The 25,977-nt window shown below is 35.4% G+C and overlaps 1 protein-coding gene across 1 annotated transcript in view; it reads right to left on the bottom strand.

Annotated features, from left to right (window-relative positions):
• Nucleotides 1-4,452: 4,452 nt before the first annotated feature.
• Nucleotides 4,453-25,977, bottom strand: part of HDX (highly divergent homeobox) — a gene marked incomplete at its 3' end in the record, with an annotated part of 216,621 nt that continues 195,096 nt past the window's right edge. The window contains exon 6 of the mRNA XM_082716515.1: nucleotides 4,453-4,716. Coding sequence (XP_082572641.1) covers nucleotides 4,453-4,716 — 264 coding nt within the window. The remainder of the gene's footprint in view (nucleotides 4,717-25,977) is intronic.

The raw sequence follows: 25,977 nt of genomic DNA, 5'->3' as shown, positions 1-25,977 counted from the left end.
CTCTTTTTAAATTTTAAGACTCTTTTATACTTTTCTGCTCCAACTTCTGATGAGAATGAAAAGGTTATTATGCAGCTGTAAAAAATAAACCACTGAAAGGAATTCTAGGCAATCTCACTTCCCATCAAGTATTTTTTTGATTCATATATTAACTTCTCTCCCTCCTTTTTCTCATTAGGTCTTGATTGCTATGCCAGCCACCTACAGAACGCACTATTAAATGACAAAGGATGGCAGTGTAGGAGCAGCGGTCCATTAGCAACCTTAAAATTAACTCACTTTTTCCCCCATTAACTACTGATTTTTTAAAATTCCTTTTTAAGTGGGGAAGTGGAAGTCTTAGGTTGAAACTCCCCTTTAGGGGCTTATGTAATTTACTTCAATCAAAATAATTCTTCATAGCTCTCCCACCCACTCATGGAAAAGCACAAAACCCCATAATCTTACAAATAGTTGCCAGCCATCATTCTCTAAAGATCCATTCATAAATCACTGAAAATATTCAAGTATTCCCAGGCACATATAATTTAGTAAAGACTAATAGAAGACAAAAATGGTTTAATGGACCAGATTATAAATAAGGGATTTGGAAATGATGAAATAGACTCTTTTTTTTTCCTACTTCACAGTTTTCCTGTACACCAAATTCTGTGTTATCATCTTCGTCAATACCAACAGCAAAGACAGTGAGAGAGACAGAGGGAGGGAGGGAAGAGAGAGAGAGAGAGAGCGAAAGGAAACAACTGAACATTCACAAAAATTTTTAAATACTTGGTATTAAAATATATGGCCCTGGCAATACTAAGAGCTTTTATATGCTGTTCATTACTCAACCTATTGCAATCTGTTGGCTTCTATCTTGCAACACACATTGTTTTTTGAAAGAATCCCTTAATCACCCAATTCAATGGGTTCTCATTCTTTTTAAAATTTTATTTTCATTTTTCTTTTTTATTAAGTTATAATTGGCATACACCACATACACATAATTAATATATACAATTTGGTGAGTTTGGACATGTGAATACACTCATGTTACCATCACCACAATCCAGGTAATAAACATATCCATCACCTCCAGAAGTTTTCCTGTGTCCTTTTTTTTGCGTTAAGAACACAATATGATTTACCCTTTTAACAAGATTTTTTTAAGTCTATAACCCCTTATTGCCAACTATAGGAACTATGTTGTCTAACAGTTATACTATAGTTGTAAAATTGTAACTTTATACTCAATGAACAACTCCTCATATCCCTGTCTCTCATCTTCTGGTACCATTATATTGACCACTTATATACATTTTGCCATTTTTAGATGCCTCATAAGAGAGAAGTTTCTATTTATCTTCCAAGAGATGACCAAGATAATGATATTTCTTTCTTCTGAAATCTCTTTCTTTGATTTTAGTAATAACATAACATCCTCATTCTCCTATATCTGAATATTCTTTTGATGGCTCCCTTTTCTTCTCTAGCCCCCAAATCTGGATATTTCTCAACACACAGCTCTTATACATCTTCTTTTTTATTTTCCATTTTCTCACTTAACTATATTTTCTATTTCTATGGCTAGACTTTTTTTTTTTTTTTTTTGCCTCAATGTGGGTGGTTCCTATATTTCTTTTCATGTCTTAACTCCTCTTCTGGGTTTCAAACCCACATTATCCATGAGTCTGCTGAACAGCTCCACATGGAAGTTCTAATGTCATCTAAAACTTAACACATGCAAAACTGAATTTATCTTTCCATATTTTACTACCCACTTAATGCAGTGTCAATAAAAAAATCTTAAAATGATTTTGGGGGAGAGGGATTGGGAAAGGTATGACTAAGCAATTCTAATGTCAATCTAGAAGAATCTGGTGCTACAAGAGCTAAGAAGAGTAATCAGATCACTACCAGATATTTAGATATTTTATAAAGCCACAGTTATAAATAATTAGATCAATGTAACATAACAGGAAACCCAAGATGTGTATGTATACATATATGTGTGTATGTATATAATACTTGATAAAAAGCTACAATTAAACTCACTGGGAAAATGCTGGATTATTTAAGAAACAGTGTAAGGGCAACTGGTTAACCATTTGGAAGAATAGAATTAGGGGTTTTCCTCACATATCTTGAAGTAAAATAAATTCTACACCAAATAAATATCAAGTTGTAAAAATGAAACCATGAGAATATAAGATGCAAACATGGGGATATGTTGACATATTCCATTGTGGTAAAATGTAATCATGACACTGAAGTCAGAAACCATAAAGAAAAAGATTGATATATTTGGCAACATAAATATTATAAACAAAAGTTCTGACATCCGTAATCAAATTTAAAAGGCAAAAATTAAACTGAAAAATATGTTGTTAATATTCATTTTTTAAAGATTTTTAAATTTATTTGTTTGACAGATAGAGATCACAGGTAGGCAGAGAGAGAGAGAGGGGAGGAAGCAGGTTCCCTGCTGAGCAGAGAGCCCAATGTGGGGCTCGAGCCCAGGACCCTGGGACCATGACCCTGGGACCATGACCTGAGCCGAAGGCAGAGGCTTTAACCCACTGAGCCACCCAGGTGCCCCTGTTGTTAATATTCTGATAAGTAAATTAAACAAAATTGGTCAGTGCAAGATTCTTTTTCTTTCTCTAAGTTGCAAAAAGGCTATATATTGTATGATTCCTTTCATATGAAATATTCAGAAAATACAAGTTTATACTGTCAGAAAGTAGATCTGTGGTTGCCTGGGTTTGGATGTGGAAATGAGGGTTGATTACAAATGGGCTCAAATTTTTTGAAGTGATGAAAATATTCTAAAGTTGGATTTTAGTGATGGTGATAATCCACAACTCTATAAAATTTACTAAAATTTATGGGATTCTACATTGACAATAGGTGAATTTTATGATATGTAAATTAAACCTCAATAAAAGTGTTCATTGAAAAAGTGCATGTTATTATTTCAGTTCTCACTAGGGAAACACTGAGCACTGTTATAAAGATGATCCAGCGTATTTTCCTTAGTTTAGAGATGTGGAGCTAAGGCCCCATGAATTAAATGTTTTGCCTGAAGTCACATAATCATCTAGTGAAAGATCTAGAACTTTCACCCAGGTTGCCTATTACCCTGATGTTAATCATATTATACCATACTTTCTTTTATTACAATACATTGATGATGTTCTAACATAAATTGATTAGAATTCCAATAAAATAAAAATAGTCATGTACTTAATTATAATTATGGATTGTTGCAATAACCAACATTTCTAAATGTGAGAGATCATTATTGTGGTAGATAAGTATTGTGATGACTCAATGAGGCTCTTTAGGTGGAGGCATTAAAAATTAAAAAAAAAGATTAAAAAACAATGGGTGTTGGTGAGGATAGAGAGCAAAGGGAACTCTTGTACACCATTGGTCTAAATGCAAATTGGCACAGCCATTATGAAAAACAGTATGGGGGTTCCTCAAAAACCTAAAGATACAATGACCATGTGATCCAGTAATCACTCTTCTGGATATATAAACAAAAGAAATACAATTAGTACCTCAAAGAGATATCTGTGCTCTCACATTTCTTGAAACATTATTTATATTACCCAAAATATGGAAGCAACCTAAGAATCTGTTGACAGATGAATGGATAAATTGAGAAATATATATATATGAATTATATATATGAATATATAATATATACATATAAACACATACACACACACACAGGGGAATTTATTCAGTCTTAAATAAATGAGATCTTGTCATTCTCAATGCATGGATGAACCTGGAGGACATCATGTTAGAGTAAATAAGCCAGGCACAGAACTAAAAATACTGCACAATCTCACTTATACGTGGACTCTTAGAAAGCCAAAGAGAAGCAGAGAACAGAATTACAGTTACCATGGTGGGGAGGTCAGGAAATGGGGGAATTTGGCCAAAGGATACAAATTTGCAATTACATAGGATGGATAAGTCCAGAGATTTAATGTACAGCATGATTATTACAATAAACAATTCAATACTGCATACTAGAAATTTGCTAAGAGAGTAGATTTCAGGTGCTCTCACCATAAACATAAATGGTAACTATGTGAGGAATGGAGGTATTAATTAGTTTGACTGTAGTAATCATTTCATTATGTAAGTGTGTACATATAAATATATAATCAAGGGGCGCCTGCGTTGCTCAGTGGGTTAAGCCTCTGCCTTCCGCTCAGGTCATGATCCCAGTGTCCTGGGATCGAGCCCCGCATCAGGCTCTCTGCTCAACAGGGAACTTGCTTCCCCCTCTCTCTGCCTGCCTCTCTGCCTACTTGTGATCTCTTCCTCTCTGTCAAATAAATAAATAAAATCTTTAAACAATATATAGTCAAAATAAATCAATTTCTTTTCAAATGTTAAAACAAAAGTTTTGAAGACTTTAAATGTGGAATGCAATTAGCTGAGAGCAAGTTAAAATCCAACAAATTTACAAAAGCTATTATTAGGAAGTGCAGCATATGAAATACCTTGAGAGCTTCCTTCAGACAAACAGATGGATACTTCATCATTTCTTTCATTATCCTCTCCTACTTCAGGACCAGCTTCCTCTCCTGATGTGAGTGCAGACAAAGAACCAGACTCAGGCTGCTCAGAGAAATCAGCAGGGCCTCCTCTTGGAGGCGGAACTTCAATCCCCATTAAACGATATTTCCTTCTTCGATTCCCAATCCAAGTCTTATAAGAAAAATACAAAATGAATTTTTGTAAACATAGAATCTTTAGGAGTTCTGGCCATTAGAACAACAAATGGATGCTGCATAAAATATTATTAAAACTAAATAGGTACCTAAAATAACATTTAATTATTAGTCAGTAAGCAAAAATTTAAGATAATTATGCTTTTACTTTTAAATATATTATTAGCAGAAAGATGACATTTATCTAAATACTCAGACTTTAAAGCAACATGCAGTCCATTGCAGAACACTACTTTTAGACTCCTTTTTCTTTTTTGAGATTGATCATTTTATTAATTTTATATAGTATAATCTATCAAAATGTCCAATATAAATGACTAATAAAAATTTATAAGCAGATGTTTATGCTTATGAAGCAAACAAAATTCAAACAGGATAACCTTTAGAGGAAATTTAACAAATGTATTTAATTTTTTGATAAATGATAATTAAATAACAATGTTAACTTTTTAGAAAGTGTTTCTCTTAAATAAATGATTGTCTTTTTTAATTAGTTAAAAATATATAATTTTTATTTTGTTTTGTTTTCAGTAGAAATAACCCACCAAATCTTTCAAACAAAACACAAATTGATTCTTTTCCTAGTGGCACCAGACATATACCTATAACTACAGTTCATATCCCATATCCAATCTTGCTTCGAAGGTGAAAATATAACTTTATTAACTTTGATTCTTTAATGGTTACTTGGGTATTTCAAATTTCCTTGGATTCAGAACCAATTTCTAAAAAGTTTCATATTAAAATATTTTTAAAGGCACAGAAGTTTCAAAGGTAGATCTCCTTCACTCAGTTTTCTTCTATTTATGTTTTGCATAATTATATCACAATAATTAAAATTAAAACAGGAAATAAATATTGCACAGTATGTATGTACACTTCTATATTCCTTTACCACATGATTTTTCTCCCTCTTTTATCTATCATTTCCAGCCCTTGGCAACCATTCAACTCTTTTCCACTTCTATAATTGTGTCATTTAGAAAATATTATATACTCCATTTATGGAGTCATACAGCAAGTGATTTTTTTAAAGTTGGCTTTTTTTATTATGTTCAGTTAGCCACTGTACCGTACATAATTAGTTTTTGATATAGTGTTCAATGATTCATTAGTTAAGTATAACACCCAGTACTCACCCATCACCCTGTTACCCCCTCCCCCCACACTCCTCCCCTCTGAAACCAGCAGAAACAACCTGGGGTCCATAATCTCTCATGGTTCATCTCCCTCTCTAATTTTGTCCCCTTTGGATTTTCCTCCCTTCCCCATAAGTCCTCTGAGTTATTGCTTATGTTCCATATATGTGTAAAACCATATGATAATTGTCTTTCTTTGCTTGACTAATTTCACTTTACATAATCCCCTCCAGTTCCATCCATGTGGATGCAAATGGTGTGTATTCATCCTTTCTGATGGTTGATTAATATTCCATTGAGGCAGGCTTTTTTCACTCAGCATAATTTTCTGAAGATTTTTTCAAGTTGCATTTATCAGCAGTCCATTCCTTTTTATTGTTAAATTGTATTCCCTGATTATTTATGTACTATTTTTCCATTTATTTGCAATGTTTGTCTAATCATTCATTCATCAAAGGGAACTTGGGTTGTTTTCATGTTGGGGCCCTTAAAGCTTTTATGAACAGTCAGTCATGAGCAGGTTTTTATGCAGATAAAAGTTTTCATGTCTCTAGAATGCAAATGCTAAAGAAGGCAAATGCTCGGACCTATGGTAATTACACGTTTAGTTTTATTTTAAAAAAAAAAAAGCTGTCAAATCGTTTCCAGAAAAATAGTACCATTTTACATTTTTACCATCAATGTATAAAAAATCCAGTTTCTTGGCATTCTTGCTAACATCTGGTATTCTCAGTAATTAGAAAATTCGCTGTTCTTATGTGTGCATGCAGTGATAGATCACTGAGTTCTTAATTTGATTTCCCAAAGGCTAGTTGTTGAAAAATTTTTTATGTGCTTCCATATACTCTCTTCAGTGAAATATTTCTTCATGAATTTTGAAGCATGAGAGACTGTGGACTCTGAGAAACAAACTGAGGGTTTTGGAAAGGAGGGGGTGGAGGGATGGGTGAGCCTGGTGGTGGGTATTACGGAGGGCACATCTATTGCATGGAGCACTGGGTATGGTGCATAAACAATGAATCTTGGAACACTGAAAAAATTAGATTAAATTTAAAAATAAATAAAATGTGTTTTAAGAGTTCTTTATATATTCTAGATATGAGTTGTTGTCAGATATGTGGTTTTGCAAATATATTCTCCCAGTCTATAGCTTTTACTTTCCTCATCTGGGTCTTTTGCAGAAAAAAAAAGGGGGGATTTTAATTTTGATGAAGTCCAAGCTATTTCTTCTTTTCTTTTATGTATTGTGCTTTTAGTGTCATTTCTAAAAATATTTCACCAAGCCCTAGGTCCTGAAGATTATTCCCTATCTTTTCTTTTAAATTTTTTATAGTTTTTACTTTTTACATTTAAATCTATGATCCATTTTAAATTCATTTTTGTATAAGGTGTGAGATTTAGATCAAAGTTCATTTCTGTTTTCTATAGATATCAAAGTGTTCCAGAAACATTTTTTGAAAAGACTTTGTCCATTGAATTGCTTTTGCATCTTTGTCAAAAATCAACTAAACTGTCCATAGCTATTTCTGGGTTCATTAATCTGTTTCACCAATCTGTATATGTATCTTCCTGCAAATACCACATATTCTTGATTACTGTAGCTATATAAGTCTTGAAATTAGGTAGGTGGATTTCTTCCATTTCATTCTCCCCACCCCCAGAGTAATTTTAATTATAGTAGAATATTTCCTTTCCATATAAATCTTAGAGTTTTCTGGTCTACATCAACCAAAAAATATTGTTGAGACTTTTATAAGAATTATGTTAAACCTGCATATTTGGAGGCATTTCAGCTTTTTAAAAAATTTTATTTATTTATTTGACAGAGCGATCACAAGCAGGCAGAGAGGCAGGCAGAGAGAGAGGAGGAAGCAGGCTCCCTGCTGAGCAGAGAGCCTGATGTGGGGCTCGATCCCAGGACCCTGAGATCATGACCTGAGCCAAAGGCAGTGGCTTAACCCACTGAGCCACCCAGGCGCCCCTGGAGGCATTTCAGTTTTACTGTGTTGAGACTTCCAATCCATGAGCATAGATGTCTTTCCATTTATTTAAAACTTCTTTGATTTCTTTCATCAATGTTTTGTAATTTTTAGCAAAAAAGCCCTATACATATTTTGTTAGATTTACCTTATTTTTTTCAGTAATTGAAAATAGTATTATATATTTAATTTCAGTTTCAATATGTTCATTTTTACTATGTAAACGCACAACTGATTTTTGTATGTTGATCTTGTATCCAGAGACTTTGTTAAATTCACTCATCAGTTATAGGACTGTTTTTGTAGTTTCCTTAGAATTGTCAACATAGGCAATTGTATGTTACTTTTATTTCCCTTTCTTGTTTCATTGCATTAGCTAGAACTTCTAGTATAAATTGAATAAAGGTGGTCAAAGTGGACATCTTGTTTTGTTCTTTATCTCAGGGGGAAATCATTCTGTATTTTACTATTAAGTGTGATGTTAACTGTAGGTTTGGGCACCTGTAGATTTCTTTTTGAGGGGCAATTTAAAAAAATTATTTATTTTTTAATTTCTTTTCAGTGTTCCAGAATCCAATTTCCCCCAACTCCCTTCTCCTCTCCATCGCCCCATGTCCTCCATGTTATTCCTTATGCTCCACAAATAAGCGAGACCATATGATAATTGACTCTCTCTGCTTGAGTTATTTCATTCAGCATAATCTCTTCCAGTCTGTCCATGTTGATACAAAAGTTAGGTATTCATCCTTTCTGATGGATGGAGGCATAAGGATGAATTCAATTTCCTTAATAGTTATAAGGCTAATCAAATAATCTATTTCATATTGGGTAAGTTGTGATAATTTGTACTTTTCCAGGAATTGATCCATCTCGTCTAAGTTCTCAATTTGTCCATATAGATTTGTTTGATATATTTTCTTTTATCCTTTTTCTGTCTGCAAATTCTGTAGAAATATCCCTTGGCTCATTCCTAATATTACTAACTTCTGTCTTCTTTCTTTTTTCTTTGCCATTCTTACTAGATGTTTGTCAATTTCACTGATCTTTTCAACATACTCACTTATTATTTTATTGATTTTCAAATTCTTATTTATTTTTACTTTTTGACCACCTTTACTCATTTCTCCCATCTTCCAACTCCCCCCCTCACCACTGCATCTGGCAAACACCAATCTGTTCTCTATATCTATTAATTTTAAAAAAATAGAATTGGCTTTGGTCAGAGTTCCAAGGTGGCAGTGTAGTAGGGTACTCTGAATTTGCCTCATCCTTGGAATACAACTAGATCAACCTCCAACTATGCTGAACAACCAAGAAGAGGACTGGAGGAGTATAGAAACATTATATACAGTTGGAGTGAAAGAATTTGGCAGAAGTGAGGTTGAGAGCTCTGAATTGGGGAATTGGGATACTGCATGGATGGGAAGAGGAGGAAGCTGAGTTCATGAAGTTAAGTCAGGAAGAGGGAGAAAGTTGGAAAGATTATAGCAGTTTGTGACCAAACAATAAGCCATGGCGAGTGGATCCCTGGGAAGCTCAGGGAAAGACTGCTCCCCTTCCTAAAAGGGTATTTGGAGGAGCATATCTGTGCTCTCTAAAGACAAAGTGACAGCTAAGGAACCTTGAGGGGGGCTCAACAGCAGGGTCAGAGGGGAGCAGAGAGGGGAGAAAACCTCTTAACTTTTAGTGTGAGCCACATTAGGTTTAAGCTTCTGTGCATGCGCCAAATAGTTGCTTTTTGGGGGACTTACTGAGCAGATCACAGAGACTAGAGTAGAATGTAGATAACCTTGCTTCTATTTTTTGCTGCTGCCACAATAGATTCAAGCCTCTGCAATGGCTTTTCTGGGTCTAAGGGGAGTAGGGGACTGAATCAAGTGCAGATGGCTGATAACATGGCCCCAGCTTTTTGTTGAGTGATACAATAAACTCTAGCCTCTGCACACACACGGGGTGATGGCTTTTCAAGGACAGGATGGTGCTGGGCACACACATCAGCAGGCCCTTTAAAATTTTAAGGTTTGAATTTCAGCCACTGGCCAGAGATAAAATACAGGAGATCTGTGGCTCTGGTTATACCAATGACCCAGATCCAGACAGGTCAGGAAAGGGAACTGAGGAGGTCCTGGGTCACAGGAGACTGCTTGCTTTTTTAAGAGGGCCTCCTGAGCAGCGGCTGCCAGTTCCACTCCCCAGGGACAAGAGGGAGAGGTGATGCCTTATTCTATCTACCTCTTCCACCCCCCTCCCTCCTCTCACCCACCAGCAAAGTCGGACTCCAGAGAGAAACACAGTGCCTCTAGTGGAGGCCCAGACACTCCTACACTAAACCCAAACACCCTGACCTGGCAGGAGCATCTTTAAGAGGGCCAGTCAGACTGTGAGCCAGCACAGCAGATCTCTTCCTCAGGAGACCAAGAAAAATCCCCATATCTACCAAGTCTACTTATTAAAGAAAGCTCAAAAACATCAGCTTCCAACTTATCTTCACAAACAAATCAAAGCATAACTACTTAAAGGCCAAAACACTCTCTACTACAAGGAAGTAGGAATTCTGTAGAGAAGGACCATTAGGAAAGATCAGCCAAAATACAAGAGCAGAGAGTGCATACCATACACCAGAATCACTTTCTGAAGATATTCTTGTTGTTCTTGATACTATTACTGCTGATTCTGCTGGTTTTGTTTGTTTGTTTGTTTTGTTTCCTTTTTCCCCAAATTATTTTATTTATTTTATTTTAAAAAATTTTTGTTATGTTCACTTAGCCAACATATAGTACATCGTTAGTTTTTGATATAGTGTTCAATGATTCATTATTTGCATATAACACCTCGTGCTCATTACATGTGCCCTTCTTAATAAACATCACCCTGCTACCCCCTCCCCCCCCAAAACCCTCAGCTTTCTTTCCCTTTCTTTCCTGACCAAATGACTAGAAGCAGAATTTCAAAAGAAAAGGAACAAGTAGATGTAGTACTTCCTGCCACAGATTTAATCAGTATGGATATAAGTAAGATTTCAGAACTGGAATTCAGAATAACCTTTATAAAGATACAAGATGGGCTTGAAAAAAGCATAAAAGATTCTAGAGAATCCCTTACTGCTACTGATATAAAAGAAATAAAATCTTATCAGGCTGAAAGTAAAAATGCTTTCACTGAGAGGCGAAAAAAAAAATGGAGGCTCTAACTACTAGGGTAAATGAGGAAGAAGAGTCAGTGATATAGAAGACAAAATGATGGAGAAAAAGAAAACTGAGGAAAAGAGAGAAAAACAACTATTGGATCAAGAGGGGATGATTTGAGACATCAGTGACACCATAAAGGGCAATAACATTAGAATAATAGGGGTCCCAGAAAATGAGGAAAGACAGAAGGGGCAGAAGTTTTACCTGAACAAATTGTACCTGAGAACATCCCTAATCTTGGAAAGGAAACAAGTATTCAAGTCCAGGAGGCACAGAGAACCCCCCTCAAAATCAATAAAAATAGGTCAACATCGCAGCATATAATAGTGAAGCTTGCAAATTTCAGAGATAAAGAGAAAATCTTGAAAGCAGCTCAAGACATGAGGCTAAGAGCTCTAGTACTATGTTGAACAATAGTGGGATTGTGGACATCTGTGTCTTCTTCCTTACCTTAGGGGTGAAGTTGTCATTTTTTCCCCATTGAGGATGATAGTCACTGTGGGTATTTTATATATGGCTTTTATGATTTTGAGGAATGTTCCCTTTATCCCTACATGGTAGAGGGTTTTATCAGGAGAAGATGCTGTATTTTATGAAATGCTTTTTCTGCATCTATTGAGATAAAGAAATCTTTAAGAAAATAAAATAAAGTAAGCCAAGTAATCATGAGAGAAGAGAGCAAGAAAAGAAAGGGATGGAGAAAAAGTACAAAACAACCTTATAAAAATTGAAAAACTGGCAAAATATACATATCTATCAATAATTACTTGGAATTTAATTGGCTAAATGCTCCACTCAAATGACAAACATTGATGGACTAGATTAAAACAAACAAACAAACAAACAAATGCACACCAAGGCCCATCTATATACTTCCTATGAGATAATTATTTCAGACCTAAAAACACATGAAGTTTAAAATTTAAGGGTTGGATAATTATTTATCATGCAAATTCCCATGAAAAGAAAGATCTGGTAGCAATACTTACATATGACAAAATAGACCTTGAAACAAAAAGTTTAAAAAGAGACAAAGATGAACACTATATAATCACTGCTGGCACATTCCAATAGGAGGATAATACAACTGAATATTTATGCACCCAAAATGAGAGTACCCAAATTCTTTGAGCAGTTAATAACAATAATAAGGGACAAATCACTAGTAATACAATAATAGTTTGAGACATTAACATCCCCATAAGATAGATCATTGAACCAGAAAAGCAACAAGGAAATGTTGGGTTTGAATGACACATTGCCCTAAATAGACTTAATAGCTATATTCAGATAATTTCATCCTGAAACAGCAGCATACACATGCTTTTTAAGTGCACAGGGAATATTCTTCATAACAGATCATATATCTGGGCACAAAATAAGTCTCAATAAATTCAAAAAGATCAAAATCATTCCGTGGAAATTTTCTGACCATAGCACTTTGAAACTAAAAATCAATCATAAGGAAAAAATCTTGAAGTAGCACAAACACGTGGGAGTTAAATAACATGTTACTAAACAATAAATGGGTCAACCACAAAATCAAAGGGAAAATTAAAAAGCAACATGGAGACAAATGAAAATGAAACACAAAGTTATAAAATCTCTGGGATGCAGCAAATGCTGTTCTAAGAGGGAATTTTATAGCAATACATGCCTACCTCAAGAAGCAAGAAAAATCTAGGGGCGCCTGGGTGGCTCAGTCTGTTAAGTGTCTGCCTTCAGCTCAGGTCATGATCTCAGAGTCCTGAGATTGAGCTCCGCATCAGGCTCCCTGCTCAGCAGGGAGTCTGCTTCTCCCTCCGCCCCTGCCCAGCTCTTGCTAAATGCTCTTGGCTAAATTTTTTTTAAAAATCTTTAAAAAAAGAAGAAGCAAGAAAAATCTTAAATAAACAACAAAACCTCACATCTAAAGGAGACAGAAAAAATTAACAAACAGAACCCAAACCAACAGAAAGAAGGAAATAATAAAGGTAGATCATAAAGAAATAAAACATAAGCTAAAACAAGGGAACCAATAACCAAACCAGGAACTGGATATTTGTAAAAATTAACAGAATTGATAAAACTTTAGCCAAACTCATTTAAAAAAACATAGAGTGAGTGGATTTAATCAAACAAAATCAGAAATGGAACAGGAGAACAATTGGTCAATACCACAGAAATACAAAGGATTTTAACAGAATATTATGAAAAATTATATACCAACAAATTGGATAATATAGAAGAAATGCATAAATTCCTAGAAACATATAATCTCCCAAAATTGAATCAAGAAGAAACAGAAAATTTAAAAAGACTGATTACCAGCAATGAAATTGATTCAGTAATCAAATAAGTCCGAAAAAAGAAAAGTTCTTAACCAGAAGGTTTCCCGGGTGAATTCTACCAGACATTTAAAGAACAGTTAATACTTATTATTCTCAAACTATTCCAAAGAATAGAAGAGGAAGAAAAATTTCCAAATTCATTCTATGAGGCCTGCATTACCCTGATATCAAAACCAGATAAAGATTCTACAAAAAAGGGAAATACAGGCCAATATCTCTGAGTTTAGATGCAAAAAGCCTCAACAAAGTTTTGGTAAATTGAATCCAACAATACCTTAAAAATCATTTACCACAATTAAGTGGGATTTATTCCCAGGATGCAAGAGTACTTCAGTAATCACAAATCAAATAATGTGATACATTACATCAATAAGAGAAAGGGTAAAAATCATATGACAATTTCATTAGATGTGGGAAAAGCATTTGAAAACATAAAACAGCCAAGCATTATATATATATACATATATATATGTATATATATACATATATATATATATTACATTAGATTTAGAGAGAGAATACCTTCATATAATAAAGACCAAATATGAAAAATCCACAGCTAAATCATACAAAATGGGGAAAAACTGAGAGCTTTTCTCCTAGGATCAGGAGGAAGACAAGGATATCCACTCTCACCCCCTTTTTTCTCCAACACACTATTTGAAGTCATAACCATAGCAATCAGACAAAAAGAAAAGGAATAAAAACAACTACATTGGTAAGGAAGAAGTAAAAATTTCACTATCTGCAGTGACATAATACTATATATTCAAAGCCCCAAAGAATTCACCAAAAATTACTAGAACTGATAAACACATTTAGTAAGTTTGCAGGATACAAAACTCAATGAACAGAAATGTATTGCACTTCTATACACTAATAATGAAACAACAGAAAGAGAAATTAAGAAAATAATCCCTGTGGAATCCCATTTACAACCACACCAAAGATAATGAAACACCTATGAATAAACTTAACGAAGGAGGTAAAAGATCTATGGTGTGTAAACTATAAAATACTGACGAAAGACATTGAAAATGACACAAACAAATGGAAAGATACCCCATGCTCATTTACTGGAAGAAGAAATATTGCTAAAATGCCCATATTATCACAGGTGCCTGGGTGGCTCAGTTGATTAAGTATCAGTCTCTTGATTTGGGCTCAGGTCATGATCTCAGGGTCATGAGATCAAGCCCTGTGTCAAGCTGCACAATCAGTGAGAAGTCTTTTGAGATTATCTTTCTCCCTCTCCTTCTGCCCCTCCCCCCATGCTCTCTATTTCTATCTAAAATAAATAAATAAATCTTTAAAAAATGTGTATACTACCCAAAGCACTCTGCAGATTTAATGAATCCCTATCAAAATACCAACAACAGGCTTCATAGAACGAGGAAAAACAATCATAAATCTTGTATGGAAACATGACACTGAATAGCAAAACTATCTCAAAAAAGAAAGACAAAGTTGGGGCACCTGGGTGGATCAGTGGGTTCAGCCTCTGCCTTCAGCTCAGGTCATGATCTCAAGGTCCTGGGAATGAGTCCCACATTGGGCTGTCTGCTTGGCTGGGATCCTGCTTCCCCTCTCTGCCTGTCTCTCTGCCTACTTGTGATTTCTCTCTGTCTCTCTGTCAAATAAATAAAAATCTTAAAAAAAAATAAAAAATAAAAAAAGTTTAAGAAAGACAAATTTGCAGGGGTCACAATTCCATATTTCAAGTTATATCATAAAGCTGTAGTAATCAATAAAATATGGTACTGGCACAAAGACAAACACATAGATCAACAGAACAGGCTAGGTGATCACCAGGACAGCATGGTTCTGGCATAAAAACAGACACATAGAGCAGTGGAACAGAGGAGAGAGCCCAGATATGGGCTCTCAACTCTATGGTCAATTAATCTTCGACAAAACAGGAAAAAATATACAGTGGAAAAAAGACAGTCTCTTCAATAAATGGTGTGGGGAAAACTGGACAGCTATATGCAGAAGAATGAAACTCGACCATTCTCTTTCACCATACACAAAGATAAGCTCAAAATGGATAAAAGACCTCAACGTGAGACAGGAATCCATCAGAATCCTAGAGGAGAAAACAGACAGTAATCTCTTCGATATCAGCCACAGCAACTTCTTTCAAGATATGCCTCCAAAGGCAAAGGAAACAAAAGTGAAAATGAACTTTTGGGACTTCATCAAAATCAAAAGCTTCTGCACAGCAAAGGAAACAGTCAAGAAAACAAAGAGGCAACCCACGGAATGGGAGAAGATCTCTGCAAATGACAGTACAGACAAAAGGTTGATATCCAGGATCTATAATGAACTCCTCAAACTCAACACACATGAAACAGGCAAACATATCAAAAGATGGGAAGAAGATATGAACAGACACTTCTCCAAAGACATACAAATGGCTATCAGACACATGAAAAAATGTTCATCATCACTAGCCATCAAGGAGATTCAAATTAAAACTACATTGAGATACCACCTTACACCAGTTAGAATGGCCAAAATTAGCAAGACAGGAAACAACATGTGTTGGAGAGGATGTGGAGAAAGGGGAACCCTCTTACACTGTTGGTGGGAATGCAAGTTGGTGCAGCCTCTTTGGAGAACAGTGCGGATATTCCTCAAGAAATTAAAAATAGAACTTCCCTATGACCCTGCCATTGCACTCCTGGGTATTTACCCCAAAGATACAGATGTCGTGAAAAGAACGGCCATCTGTACCCCAATGTTTATAGCAGCAATGGCCACGGTCGCCAAACTGTGGGAAAAAAACAAGATGCCCTTCAATGGAGGAATGGATAAGGAAGATGTGGTCCATATACACTATGGAGTATTATGCCTCCATCAGAAAGAATGAATACCCAACTTTTGTAGCAACATGGACGGGACTGGAAGAGATTGTGCTGAGTGAAATAAGTCAAGCAGAGAGAGTCAATTATCATATAGTTTCACTTATTTGTGGAGCATAACAAAAAGCATGGAGGACATGGGGAGTTAGAGAGAAGGGGGTTGGTGTAAATTGGAAGTGGAGGTGAACCATGAGAGACTATGGACTCTGAAAAACAATCTGAGGGGTTTGAAGTGGCAGGGGGGTGGGAGGTCGGGGTACCAGGTGGTGGGTATTATAGAGGGCACGGATTGCATGGAGCACTGGGTGTGGTGAAAAAATAATGATACTGTTATTCTGAAAATAAATAAATGAAAAAAATAAAACTGCCCTACAATCCAGTAATTGCATTACTGGATATTTACCCAAAGAATATAAAAATAATAATTAGAAAGGATATATGCACTCCTACCTTTTTTGCGGTATTATTTACAATAGCCAAACTGGAAGCAGCCCAAGTGTTCATTACTAGATGAATGGATCAAGAAAATGTGTATATACATATAGATGGAATGTTATTCAGCTGTTAAAAAAGAGTGAAATCTTGGGGCACTTGGGTGGCTCAGTGGGTTAAGCCACTGCCTTTGGCTCAGGTCATGATCTCAGGGTCCTGGGATCGAGTCCCGTATTGGGCTTTCTGCTCAGCAGGGAGCCTGCTTCCCTCTCTCTCTCTGCCTATCTCTCCATCTACTTGTGATTTCTCTCTGTCAAATAAATACATAAAATCTTAAAAAAAAAGGAGTGAAATCTTGCCATTTGTCATAGCATGGATGGAGGTGAAGAGCATGATGCTTAAGTGAAATACATCAGGAAAAGACAAATAACATATGATCAGTCATACATGAAATTTAAGAAATAAACAAAAAAGGAACAAAGGGGAAAAGAGAGAGAGACAAACCAAGAAACAGACCCTTAAATATAGAGAAAAAACTGATGGTTACCAGAAGGGTGGTAGTTGTGCAGATGAGTGAAGTAGTTGATGGGGATGATGAAGTACACTTACCATGAGCACTGAGTAATGTATACAATCATTGAATCACTAAATTGTACACCTGAAACTAATCTAACATTGTAAATTTACTGCACTTTAATTAAAATTAAAATTTAAATAACTTAAAAAAAGAAAAGATAATCAACATCACTCAGCAACAGGAAAATAAAAATCAAAACCACAGTGAGATATCACCACACACCAGCAAGAATGGATATTATCAAAAACTCAAGCAATAACAAGTGTTACTGAGGATGAGGGGAAAAAGGCAACCTTGGTGTTCTGTTGGTGAGAATGTAAATTGGTGCAACAACTATGGAAAATAATATAGAGTTTCCTCAATAACTTAAAAATTTGAAATACCATGTGATCAAGAATTCTACAACAGGATATATACACAAAGAAAACGAAAACACTAATTTGAAAAGATATATGCATTCCTTTGTATATTAGAGTATTATTTACAAATGCTAATGTATGAACGTTTAAAGTAGTGTGTAATGTGTGTGTGTGTGTGTGTGTGTAGAGAGAATGTCTTGCCAGTTGAGACAACATGGATAGACCTACATGGCATTATTCTAAGTGAAATAAATCCCACAGGGAAAGACAAGTAAACATGTGATTACACTTATATGTGGAATTTAAGAAACAAATAAAAAAAACCCAAACTAAGAAATATTGGATAAAAAAAAACAAGAAGACTCATTTTATTTTATTTTTTTAACTTTAAAATATTTTTTTAAATTTTTTAATTTTTTTATAAACATGTAATGTATTATTATCCCCAGTGGTACAGGTCTGTGAATAGGCAGGTTTACACACTTCACAGCACTCACCATAGAACATACCTTCTCCAATGTCCATAACCCCACCACCCTCTCCCGACCCCCTTCCCCCCAGGAACCCTCAGTTTGTTTTGTGAGATTAAGGGTCTCTTATGGTTTGTCTCCCTCTTGATCCACCTTGTTTCATTTATTCTTTTCCTACCCCCCAAACACCCCACATTGCATCTCTACTTCCTCATATCAGGGAGATCATATGATAGTAGTCTTTCTCTGATTGACTTATTTCACTAAGCATAATATCCTCTAGTTCCATCCACATCATCGCAAATGGCAAGATTTAATTTCTTTTGATGACTGCATAGTATTCCATTGTATATATATACACCACTTCTTCTTTATCCATTCATCTGTTGATGGACATCTAGGTTCTTTCCATAGTTTGGCTATTGTGGACATTGCTGCTATAAACATTTGGGTGCACATGACCCTTCAGATCACTACGTTTGTATCTTTAGGGTAAATACCCAGTAGTGTAATTGCTGGGTCATAGGGTAGCTCTATTTTCAACTTTTTGAGGAACCTCCATGCTGTTTTCCAGCGTGGTTGCACCAGCTTACATACCCACCAACAGTGTAGGAGAGTTCTCCTTTCTCCGCATCCTTGCCAGCATCTGTCATTTCCTGACTTGTTAATTTAAGCCATTCTGACTGGTGTGAGGTGGTAGTTCACTGTGGTTTTGATTTGTATCTCCTGATGCCCAGTGATGTGGAACACTTTTTCATGTGTCTGTTGGCCATCTGGATGTCTTCTTTGCAGAAATGTCTGTTCATGTCCTCTGCCCATTTCTTGATTGGATTATTTATTCTTTGGGTTTGACTTTGATCAGTTCTTTATAGATTTTGGATACTAGCCCTTTATCTGATATGTCCTTTGCAAACATCCTCTCCCATTCTGTCAGTTGTCTTTTGGTTTTGTGAACTTTTTCCTTCGCTGTGCAAAAGCTTTTGATCTTGATGAAATCCCAATAGTTCCTTTTTGCCCTTGCTTCCTTTGCCTATGGAGATTTTCCTAGGAAGAAGCTGCTGCAGCTAAAGTTGAAGAGGTTGCTGCCTGTGTTCTCCTCAAGGATTTTGATGGATTCCTTTCTCACATTGAGGTCCTTCATCCATTTTGAGTCTATTTTCGTGTGTGGTGTAAGGAAATGGTCCAATTTCATTTTTCTGCATGTGGCTGTCCAATTCTCCCAATACCATTTGTTGTAGAGGCTGTCTTTTTTCTGTTGGGCATTCTTTCCTGCTTGGTTGAAGATTAGTTGACCATAGAGTTGAGGGTCTATTTCTGGGCTCTTTATTTTGTTCCATTGATCTATGTGTCTGTTTTTGTGCCAATACCATACTGTCTTGATGATGACAGCTTTGTAATAGAGCTTGAAGTCTGGAATTGTGATGCCACCCACTTTGGCTTTCTTCTTCAATATCCTTTGGCTATTTGAGGTCTTTTCTGGTTCCATATAAATTTTAGGATTATTTGTTCTATTTCTTTGAAAAAAATGGATGGGATTTTGATAGGAATTGCATTAAATGTGTAGACTGCATTAGGCAGCATAGACATAAACTACCACAACTGAACCAGGAAGAAATAGAAAACGTGAACAGACCCATAGCCAGTAAGGAGATTGAAAAAGTCATCAAAAATCTCCAACCACACAAAAGCCCATGGACAGATGGCTTTCCAGGGGAATTCTACCAAACATTTAAAGAAGAATCTGTACCCCAATGTTTATAGCAGCAATGGCTACGGTCGCCAAACTGTGGAAAGAACCAAGATGCCCTTCAACGGACGAGTGGATAAGGAAGATGTGGTCCATATACACTATGGAGTATTATGCCTCCATCAGAAAGTATGAATACCCAACTTTTGTAGCAACATGGACAGGACTGGAAGAGATTATGCTGAGTGAAATAAGTCAAGCAGAGAGAGTCAATTATCATATAGTTTCACTTACTTGTGGAGCATAACAAACAGCATGAAGGACATGGGGAGATAGAGAGAAGGGAGTTGGGGGAAATTGGAAGGGGAGGTGAACCATGAGAGACTATGGACTCTGAAAAACAATCTGAGGGGTTTAAAGTGGCGGGGGGGTGGGAGGTTGGGGTACCAGGTGGTGGGTATTATAGAGGGCACAGATTGCATGGAGCACTGGGTGTGGTGAAAAAATAATGAATACCGTGATGCTAAAAATAAATAAATAAAATAAATAAATTAATTAAATTTAAAAAATAAAATAAAATAAATAAAAAAAGAAGAATTAATTCCTATTCTCCTGAAACTCTTCCAAAAAATAGAAATGGAGGGAAAACTTCCAAACTTAATTTATGAGGCCAGCATCACCTTGATCCCAAAACCAGACAAGAATCCCATCAAAAAAGAGAATTACAGACCAATATCCTTGATGAACACAGAGACGAAAATTCTCACCAAAATACTAGCCAATAGGATCCGACAGTACATATAAAGATTTATTCACCCATGACAAAGTGGGATTTATTCCAGGGCTACAAGATTGGTTCAACATCCGCAAATCAATCAATGTGATACAATACATTAATAAAAGAAGGAACAAGAATCATATGATACTCTCTATAGATGTTGAAAAAGCATTTGACAAAGTACAGCATCCCTTCCTGATCAAAACTCTTCAAAGTGTAGGCATAGAGGGCACATACCTCAATATCATCAAAGCCATCTATGAAAAACCCACTGCAAATATCATTCTCAATGGAGAAAAACTGAAAGCTTTTCTGCTAAGGTCAGGAACACGGCAGGGATGTCGTTTATCACCACTGCTATTCAACAAAGTACTAGAAGTCCTAGCCTCAGCAATTAGACAACAAAAAGAAATTAAAGGCATCCAAATCAGCAAAGAAGTCAAACTATCACTCTTTGCAGATGATATGATACTATATGTGGAATGCCCAAGCGATTCCACTCCAAAACTGCTAGAACTTGTACAGGAATTCAGTAAAGTGTCAGGATATAAAATCAATGCAGAGATCAGTTGCATTTCTTTACACCAAGAACAGGAGAAAAGAAAGAGAAAATTCTTTTACTTTTTAAAACATCTTGTTTTTTTATTTTTTCATGTTCCAAGATTCATTGTTTATGCACCACACCCACTGCTCCGTGCAATATGTGCCCTCCTTAATATCCACTACCAGGCTCACCTAACCCCCAACCCTGTGCCCTCCAAAACCCTCTGTTTGTTTCGCAGAGTCCACAGTCTCTCATGTTTTATCTCCCCCTCAGGTTTCCCCCAATTCACTTTTCCCTCTCCTAATGTCGTCCATGTTATTCCTTACATTCTACAAGTAAGTGAAACTATATGATAATTGACCTTCTCTTTGACTTATTTCACTCAGCATAATCCCCTTCAGTCCCATCCATGTTGATGCAAAAGTTGGATATGCATCCTTTCTGATGGCTGAGTAATATCCCATTGTATATATGGACCACATCTTCTTTATCCATTCATCTGTTGAAGGGCATTTTGGCTCTTTCCATAGTTTGGCAATTGTGGCCATTGCTGCTATGAACATTGGGGTACATATGGCCCTTCTTTTCACTATATCATCTATCAGATATTTAAAGAAGACTTAATACCTATTCTTCTCAAACTTCTGAAAAATAGAAATGGACAGAAAACTTCCAAACTCATTCTACGAAGCCAGCATTACTTAGATTCCAAAAGATCTCACTAAAAAGGAGAATCACAGGCCAACATCCCTGATGAACATGGTTGCAAAAATTTTCAACAAGATACTAGGAAATTGAATCCAACAGTACATTTAAAGAATTATTCACCACAATCAAGTGGGATTTATTCCTGGGCTACAAGGTTCATTCAATATTCACAAATCAATCAATATGATACACCATATTAATAAAAGAAAGGATAAGAACCATATGTTCTTCTCTTTAGATTCAGGAAAAGCATTTGACAAAATACAGTATCCACTCTCATAATGTCCCTCAGCACAGCACAACATACTTCAACATCATAAAGGTTATGTGTGAAAGACCCACAGCTAATGTCAATTTCATTAGGCAAAAACTGAGAGATTTTCCTTTATGGTCAAGAATAAGACAGGGATGTCCACTCTCACCATTGTTACTTAACATAGAACTGGAAGCTCTAGCCTTAGCAATTAGACAACAAAATGAAACTAAAGGCATTAAATCTGCAAGGAAAAAGTCAAATAAATGTTCAATATTCACAGATGACATGATATGCTATGAAGAAAACCCAAAAGACACCACCAAAAAATTATAAGAACAGAAATATGAATTCAGGAAAATGAATGGGATATAAACAGGATGTAAAACAGGATATAAAATCAAGGTCAGAAATCAGTTGCATTATCATACACCAGTAATGAAGCAACTGGAAGAGAAATCAAAGAATCAATCCCATTTACAGTTGCACCAAAAACCATAAGATACCAGGAATAAACCTAACTAAAGAGATAAAGTATCTTTCTTCTGAAAAGTGTAGAACACTAATGAAAGTAATTGAAGAGGACACAAAGAAATAGAATGATAGTCTATGCTCATGGAATGGGAGAACAAATATTGTTGAAATTTCTATACTATTCAAAGCAATCCATGTATTTAAACCAATCATCTCCAGGATTTTTCACAGAAGCTAGAACAAACAATTCTCAAATTTGTGTGGACCCACAAAAGACCCCAAATAGCCAAAGCAATGTTGAAAAAGAAAAGCAAAGTTGAAGGCATCACAATTCTGGACTTCAAGCTATATTACAAAGCTGTAGTCACCAACACAGTAGGCTACTGGAACAAAAACAGATATATAGATCAGTGGAACAGAATAGACATCCCAGAAATGGACCCATGACTATATGATTAACTAATCTTTGTCAATGTACAAAAAACTATCCAATGTAAAAAAGACAATCTCTTCAACAAATAGTGTTGAGAAAACTGGACAGCAACATGCAAAAGAATGAAACTGGACCTCATTCTTTTACCAAACACAGAAATAAATTCAAAATGGATGAAAAACCCAATTGTGAAACAGGAAATAATCAAAATCCTGGAGGAAAACACTGAAAGTAACCTCTTTGACCTTGGCCACAACAACTTCTTGCTAAACACATCTCTGGAGGCAAGGGAAACAAAAACAAAAATGAAATATTGGGACTTCATCCAGATTAAAAAACAACAACAACAACAACCTTCTGAGAAATGAAGGAAACAATCACCAAAACTAAGAGACGACCTAAGGAATGGGAGAAGATATTAGCAAATGACATAACTGATAGCATCGCAAATCTGTAAAGAACCTTCAAACTCAACAACCTCAAAAATAAATAATCCAGTTAAGAAATGGGCAGAAGACATGGATAGATATTTTTCCAAAGAAGACATCTAGATGGCTAACACATGAAAACACATGAAAAGATGTTCAACATCAGTCATCAGGGAAATACAAATCATAACTATGATGAGATACTACCACACAACCTGTCAGAATAGTTAAAATTAATAACATAAGAAACAACAGCTGTTAGCAAGGATGTGACAAAGGGGAACACTTTCACACTGTTGAAGGGAATACAAACTTGTGCAGTCTCTCTGGAAAATGGGGGGTCCTCAAAAAGTTAAAAGTCGAACTATCTTTTGATCCAGCAACTATACTACTATTATATATAACATATATATATGTTATATATATAATTAATATATTATATATATTATAATTAATATAATTATATATATTATATAAATAAATATATATATATTATATATATTAATTATATATATAATTTAATAATTAATATATATATTATATATAACATATATGTAGGTGTGTGTGTGTGTGTGTATGTAATCAATCACTACACTTATGTGGGTGATCACTGAGGAATGTATAGAATTATAAGTTAATATGTTGTACACCTAAAGCTGATATAACATTGTAAGCCAATTTTACTTCAAGAACAAATTATTTATTTTTCCATTCACTTGCCACATACTTTTGTCAAAGATAAGTTGACTATATTTTTGTACATCTACTTCTAGTCTCCCCATTCTTCTCTACCACTTATTTTTTTATACTTTTGCCAATACCACGTTGTGTTGATTGGTGTAGCTTATGCTAAGTTTTGAAGTTTGGCAGTGTCAGTCTTCTGACTTTTCTCTTTTGATATTTCATTGGCTATTCTATATTGTTGCTATTTTATATAAACTTTGAATCAGTTTGTCAATATCCACAAAATAACTTGAGGGATTATTATTGTGTTTCCATTAAATTTATAGATCAAGTTGTGAAGAAGTGACATACTAACAATACTGAGTCAATCTATGTACATAGAAAACCTCTCAATTTACTTAAGTATTTCATTTCTTCAGAGTTTTTTAGATTTCCTCTAATAGTTCTTGTACCTATTTTGTTAAAGTTATGTTTAATTATTTTATTTTTGGGGTTATTTTAAAATTTTTATTCAAATCCCAGTTTACATAGAGTGTAATATTAGTTACAGGTGTACAATATAATGATTCAATACTCCCATACAATACCCAGTGCTCATTACAAGTGCATTCCTTAATCTCTATCACCTAGTTAACTCATCCCCCAACCCGCCTCCCTTCTGGTAACAATGGGTTTATTCTCTATAGTTAAGAGTTCATTTCTTGGTTTCTTTCTCTCTCTCTCCTCATTTGTTTTGCTTCTTAAATTCCACATATTAGTGAAATCATATAGTATTTGTCTTTCTTTTTTTAAAAATTTATTTATTTGACAAAGATCACAAGTAGGCAGAGCGGCAGGCAGAGAGAGAGGAGGAAGCAGTTTCCCCACTGAGCAGAGAGACTGATGCGGGGCTCAATCCCAGGACCCCAGGATCACAACCCAAGCTGAAGGCAGAGGCTTTAACTCACTGAGCCACCCAGGTGCCCCGTATTTGTCTTTCTTTGACTGACTTCTCTCACTTAGCATAATACTCTCTAGCTCTATCTGTGTTGTTGGAAATGGCAAGTTTCACTCTTTTTTATGGCTGAGTAATATTCTTTTGTGTCTTTTTAAATTCAATTTTTACCTTAAATTCTAATTAGTTAACACATATGGTTAATTTGGTTTCAGGTGTAAAATTTAGTGATTCATCACTTACATATAAATCCCAGTTCTCATCCCAAGTGCCCTCCTTAATAGCTATCACCCATTTAGCCCATCCTCCCCACCCATCTCCCTCCATCAACCCTGTTTTTTCTCTATCCTTAAAAGTCTCTTATGGTTTTCTTGCCTCTCTCTTTTTTCCCTTCCCCTATGCTTATCTATTTTTTTCTGAAGTTCCACATATGAGTGAAATCATATGGTATTTGTCTTTCTCTGATTCACTGATATCACTTAGCATAATACTCTCTAGCTCCATCCAAGTCATTGCCAAAGGCAAGAGTTCATTCCATTCCTTTTGATGGCTAAGTAATATTCCATTGTAGATATATATATATATCTATATATATATATATCTACCTTTTACACTCATTAGTCGTTGAACTCTTGGGCTCTCGCTGTAATTTGGCTATTGTAGATAATGCTTCTATAAACTTTGTGGTGCATGTATCCCTTCGGTGTACTAATGTAAATTGTACTTTTTTCAGTTCCATTGAGTTTTGCTCACAACTTTAATATTTCCTTCCTTCTGTTTGCTTTGTGTTTATCTTGGTCCCTTTTGTGGTTTTTTGAGATGGAGTGCTTAGATTATTGATTTGAGATTTTTCTTTTTGCTAATGTATAACTCAGTGTTATAAATTTCACTCTCAGCACTACTTTAGCTGCATACCACGAATTTTAATATGTAGTATCCTTTATGTTCATCCTGTGGAGCATCTTTTTACCTTTGCT

This window comes from Mustela nivalis (genome assembly GCF_964662115.1).
Source record: "Mustela nivalis genome assembly, chromosome: X".
NCBI classification, from domain to species: domain Eukaryota; kingdom Metazoa; phylum Chordata; class Mammalia; order Carnivora; family Mustelidae; genus Mustela; species Mustela nivalis.
This window is presented reverse-complemented; position numbering and strand designations above follow the sequence as displayed.